Source organism: Monodelphis domestica, chromosome 7 (assembly GCF_027887165.1).
Source record: "Monodelphis domestica isolate mMonDom1 chromosome 7, mMonDom1.pri, whole genome shotgun sequence".
NCBI classification, from domain to species: domain Eukaryota; kingdom Metazoa; phylum Chordata; class Mammalia; order Didelphimorphia; family Didelphidae; genus Monodelphis; species Monodelphis domestica.
In genome coordinates this window covers 204,631,768-204,637,769 of record NC_077233.1, presented here as the reverse complement: position 1 = coordinate 204,637,769, position 6,002 = coordinate 204,631,768, and the positions used below count along the sequence as shown (strand labels likewise).

Here is a 6,002-nt window from a genome sequence, read left to right as displayed (position 1 = left end):
CCACCTAACATACCCTGGAGTCAGAAAGATCAGTGTTCAAGTCTTTCATCAGACACTTACTAGCTATGTAAACCTGTGCAAATCATTTAATCCCTGCATAAAATTGGAAAAGAATGGTAAATTATTACAGTATCTTTGCCAGGAAAATCCCATAGACAGTTGGTCACAAAGAACCAGACAAGACTGAACAACACAAAATTTCTTCCTGGATGTATGTTCTTCTATGAAAGAAAAATGAGACATCTGCTCTTCTGATATAAATATTCTATTTTTAATTAGTCATTATCCTCCCTAACTTTAGTCCTAAAAGTTACTAGAACAATCTAGATCTGTGTCCTTTTTCCTTTTTTAAGGGCCCTTATTTAGTAATTCCCTTTTTTATTTAGTCATCAGGGCTGCTTTTCTCTTTAATACCATATCTATTGTAAGTCAGTATTTTTTTTTTAATATTTTATTTGATAATTTCCAAGCATTATTCATTAAAGACATAGATCATTTTCTTTTCCTCCCCCCCACCCCCCATAGCTGACACGTAAATCCACTGGGCATTACATGTTTTCTTGATTTGAACCCATTGCTATGTTGATAATATTTGCATTAGAGTGTTCATTTAGAGTCTCTCCTCTGTCATGTCCCCTCAACCGCTGTAGTCAGGCAGTTGCTTTTCCTCGGTGTTTCCACTCCCATAGTTTATCCTTTGCTTATGAATAGTGTTTTTTTTTCCCTAGATTCCTGCAAATTGTTCAGGGACATTACACTGCCACTAATGGAGAAGTCCATTATGTTCGATTATACCACAGTGTATTAGTCTCTGTGTACAATGTTCTCCTGGTTCTGCTCCTCTCACTCTGCATCACTTCCTGGAGGTTGTTCTAGTCTCCATGGAACTCCTCCACTTTATTATTCCTTTTAGCACAATAGTATTCTATCACCAACATATACCACAATTTGCTCAGCCATTCCCCAATTGATGGGCATCCCCTCATTTTCCAGTTTTTGGCCACCACAAAGAGCGCAGCTATGAATATTTTTGTACAAGTCTTTTTGTCGATTATCTCTTTGGGGTACAGACCCAGCAGTGCTATGGCTGGATCAAAGGGTAGATATTCTTTTGTCGCCCTTTGGGCATAGTTCCAAATTGCCCTCCAGAATGGTTGGATCAGTTCACAATTCCAACAGCAATGAATTAATGTCCCTACTTCGCCACATCCCCTCCAGCATTCATTACTTTCCTTTGCTATCATGTTAACCAATCTGCTAGGTGTGAGGTGATACCTCAGAGTTGTTTTTATTTGCATCTCTCTGATTATAAGAGATTTAGAACACTTCTTCATGTGCTTATTAATAGTTTTGATTTCTTTATCTGAGAACTGCCTATCCATGTCCCTTGCCCATTTATCAATTGGAGAATGGCTTGATTTTTTGTACAGTTGATTTAGCTCTTTATAAATTTGAGTAATTAAACCTTTGTCAGAGGTTTCTATGAAGATTTTTTCCCAGTTTGTTGTTTCCCTTCTGATTTTAGTTACATTGGTTTTGTTTGTGCAAAAGCTTTTTAATTTGATGTAGTCAACATTATTTATTTTACATTTTGTGATTCTTTCTATGTCTTGCTTGGTTTTAAAGTCTTTCCCCTCCCAATGGTCTGACATGTATACTATTCTGTGTTTCCCCAATTTACTTATGGTTTCCTTCTTTATGTTTAAGTCACTCACCCATTTTGAATTTATCTTGGGGTAGGGTATGAGGTGTTGGTCTATTCCTAGTCTCTCCCACACTGTCTTCCAATTTTCCCAGCAGTTTTTATCGAATAGTGGATTTTTGTCCCAAAAGCTGGGATCTTTGGGTTTATTGTATACTGTCTTGCTGAGGTCGCTTTCCCCCAGTCTATTCCACTGATCTTCCTTTCTGTTTCTTAGCCAGTACCAAATTGTTTTGATGACTGCTGCTTTGTAATATAGTTTAAGGTCAGGGACTGCAAGGCCCCCATCATATGTGTTTTTTTTTTTTCATTATTTCCCTGGATATCCTTGATCTTTTGTTGTTCCAAATGAATTTTGTTATGGTTTTTTCTAAATCAGTGAAGAAGTATTTTGGTAGTTCAATGGGTATGGCACTAAATAGATAAATAAGTTTGGGTAGGATGGTCATTTTTACTATATTGGCTTGTCCTATCCATGAGCAGTTAATGTTTTTCCAATTGCTCAAGTCTAGCTTTAGTTGTGTGGAGAGTGTTTTGTAGTTGTGTTCATATAGTTCCTGTGTTTGTCTTGGGAGGTAGATTCCTAGGTATTTTATTTTGTCTAAGGTGATTTTGAATGGGATTTCTCTTTCTAGTTTTTGCTGCTGAGCTGTGTTGGACATATATAGAAAAGCTTATTTATGTGGGTTTATTTTGTATCCTGCAACTTTGCTAAAGTTGTTGATTATTTCAATTAGCTTTTTGGTTGAATCTCTAGGATTCTTTAAGTAGACCATCATGTCATCTCCTTGCCTATTTTGATGCCTTCAATTTCTTTTACTTCTCTAATTGCTACTGCTAGTGTTTCTAGTACAATGTCAAATAGTAGAGGTGATAATGGGCATCCTTGTTTCACTCCTGATCTTATTGGGAATGCATCTAGTTTATCCCCATTGCAGATGATATTAGCTGATGGTTTTAGATATATACTGTTTATTATTTTTAGGAACGAACCTTCTATTCCTATGCTTTCTAGTGTTTTTAATAGGAATGGGTGTTGTATTTTATCAAATGCTTTTTCTGCGTCTATTGAGATAATCATGTGGTTCTTGTTGGTTTGCTTGTTGATGTGGTCAATTATGTGGATGGTTTTCCTAATATTGAACCAGCCCTGCATCCCTGGTATAAATCCTACTTGATCGTGGTGGATGATCCTTCTGATCACTTGCTGGAGTCTTTTTGCTAGAATCTTATTTAAGATTTTTGCATCTATATTCATTAGGGAGATTGGTCTATAGTTTTCTTTCTTTGTTTTTGACCTGCCTGGTTTTGGAATCAGTACCATGTTTGTGTCATAAAAGGAGTTTGGTAGAACTCCCTCTTTGCTTATTATGTCAAATAGTTTGTATAGTATTGGGATTAACTGTTCTCTGAATGTTTGATAGAATTCATTGGTGAATCCATCAGGCCCTGGGGATTTTTTCTTAGGAAGTTCTTTGATGGCTTGTTGGATTTCATTTTCTGATATGGGATTATTTAAGAATTCTATTTCTTCTTCTGTTAGTCTAGGCAGTTTGTATTTTTGTATATATTCATCCATATCACCTAAATTGGTGTATTTATTGCCATATAATTGGGCAAAGTAATTTTTAATGATTGCCTTAATTTTCTCTTCATCGGAGGTGCTGTCCCCCTTTTCATTTTGATGCCGTTAATTTGCTTTTCTTCCTTCCTTTTTTTAATTAGATTGACCAGTACTTTGTCTATTTTGTTTGTTTTTTCAAAGTACCAGCTTCTTGTCTTATTTATTGTAAGTCAGTATTTCTAGTATTACACATTAATGGATAAAGCAACATCCACTTATCTTTATTTAATCAAGTTTTGTTTAGTACTTATACAGTTTTATTTAGTACTTAGAAAACAGTGAAAGTTGAAGAAATAAATAAGATCCATCAATTTAAATCTCAAGACCCACTGAGTTTTAGAGTACTGCAGAACCTTGTGCATGTTCTAGTCTATCACCTCCATTTTATAGTTGAGGAAGCAGGCTCTCAGAGGTTAATTGATTTGGCTTTGCAGTTAGAGAGCTAGTTAATGGCAAAACTCTGGATAGTTGATTTTATCAATATTCTGTGTATACCAGCTTTAAAACCTGGACAAAATATGGGAAAATTGCACAGTGTTGCCTACAATAATTAATTGGCTTTAATTTTAGGTGTTATTGTGGACGATTGATTGGAGACCATCATGAGTTGCCATATCATTGGGCTGCATCTTCAACCACCCAAGGCCAAGAAGAAGAATGGTCTGTGGAAAAACACACAAAGAAAAGTCCTACTGATACCTTTGGCACTATTAACTTCCAGGATGGAGAACATACCTACCATGCCAAGGTTTGTCAATAATACCAAGAATTTCATCAGCTTTAACTAACAGTAATCTTATTTTAGTGCTTTAATACAAGGAGAAATATTAATTGTAAAAAAGATAATTATGGAGACTTTGTTGAGAGACAGTATCAATCCCGTTTCAAATGTGATTTATCCCAGACATAGTAAGGAGCCATACTTGAGATGCAATGAGCCCTCCCAGATGTGAACTAGAAAGAGTACCTGTCTCACTGCCCCATGGCTAGATGCTTAATAAAGGAGAAAGTTCTTTACAGGCATTTATTGAATGATGAAAGATCTTCTTTTTGGAAAGTTCTACAGGAAATCTGTGGAAGAACTGAGCAGTGGCTAAAGTATAATTATGAGAACTTTTAGGCATTTCCAACCAATTCAGTTTAACAATCACGAGGCTGGGGATACAAAGAAGAAAAGTGATTTTATGTGTGTATGTATATAAAATAAATAAATAAGCCAATATTGTTCCTGCTCCTAAGGAGATTATAGTCTGCTTAAAGGCATTAAGGCTTGTGCCCACTTGACTATATTACAAGATAGAGTGTGTTGGGGTAAAGAAAATTAATGGGGGACTACACTTTCACCAAATGGATCAAGGAAGGCTTCATAAAGAGCAAACACTTGAGCTAAGCCTTAAAGGAATGATTTTGTCAGATGATGAAGAGGGGAATGCATCCCAGGCATCAGTGGAGATGGTCTCCACAGAAGTTTTGAGGCAGCTTTAAGCAATAGGTGGAATCCAGTTTGTCTGGAATATAGAAAGAGTGAATATGGAAATAAAAAAAATATATAAGGTGGGAGCAGCTGGCACTTAATGGATAGCAAACCAGGTCTGGAGAGAGGAAGTCCCTGGGTTCAAATCTGGTGTCAGACACTTCCTAGTTGTGTGACACTAGGCAAGTCACTTGACTCCCATTGCCCAGCCTTTACCACTCTTCTGCCTTGGAACCAATACTATAGATTCTGACAGAAGGTAAAGATTAAAAGCAAAATATGAGGTGGAAAAGGAAGACTGAGCCAGTGGTACAGAAAATTTTGAGGAAGGAGGGAGCGAGATATGGAGTACAGTAAATGTTATTAGAGAAAGGGTCTGAACAGTAGGATAATATGAGGTGATTTGTCCTTAAAAGGGAGAAGTGCTAAGTTATGGTGACATGAATGAATGAATGAAGAAGGCATTTCCCAAATGAGCAAAGAACTATGCTAATCTCTGGGGGTACAAATAGATAAGTATGCTAAATATCTGCTCTTATGGGGTTGCCATTTCAACAGGGGATAACACATATGGAAGTCTTTAGTTGCAAGTCGGATGGAAAGTCCCCATGAGTGCAGAGGCAAAGCAGATGGCAATGCCTCTTTAATGTCATTTCTACTGATAAAATTGTATTGGTTTCTGATGTTGAATTATTTGACAGTGCCAAGCACTTTTATGGCAAAAAACTTTCTTTTCTGGGTTTTTAACAATGCGGATATAAAGCATTTTTAGGAGTAGTTGCCAAGATACATCTTCACAGAGACTGCTTCTCAGGATGATTGCAGGCACTAAGGTGGATGCATATGGATCTCTGGAGTTCAGGAGCCTGGGCTGTTTGTATTAGAGTCAGAGGAGAGATGGTGATCTTGGTGATGGTTCAATTTGTCTGTCCCTTGCTACTTCCTTTCTCTTGGTCAGGGTTCTCTGTGGTCCCAGTTTGGTTGGCATACCTGCCCTTTAAGTGGCAATTGGTAGGGATGGCTACACTGCAGGAGTTGCTTCTCTCGAGGATAGCTGTGAGAGCTGAGGTGGAAGTAGGACCAGGGGTCTGGAGGGTCCTGCCACTCCTAGAGCTCCTGTGTTCATCTGCCTGTTGGTGGCAGTAGTTGAGCAGTTGTTGCTTGAAGTGATGAGGAAGGTGGACTCTTTCTCCATGATGGTT

General features: G+C 37.4%; 1 protein-coding gene across 1 annotated transcript in view; it reads left to right on the top strand.

Annotated features, from left to right (window-relative positions):
- TRPM6 (transient receptor potential cation channel subfamily M member 6) overlaps positions 1-6,002 on the top strand; it is a 256,602-nt gene that overhangs the window by 84,450 nt on the left and 166,150 nt on the right. Inside the window, exon 4 of the mRNA XM_007498544.3 lies at positions 3,897-4,074. Coding sequence (XP_007498606.2) covers positions 3,897-4,074 — 178 coding nt within the window. The remainder of the gene's footprint in view (positions 1-3,896; positions 4,075-6,002) is intronic.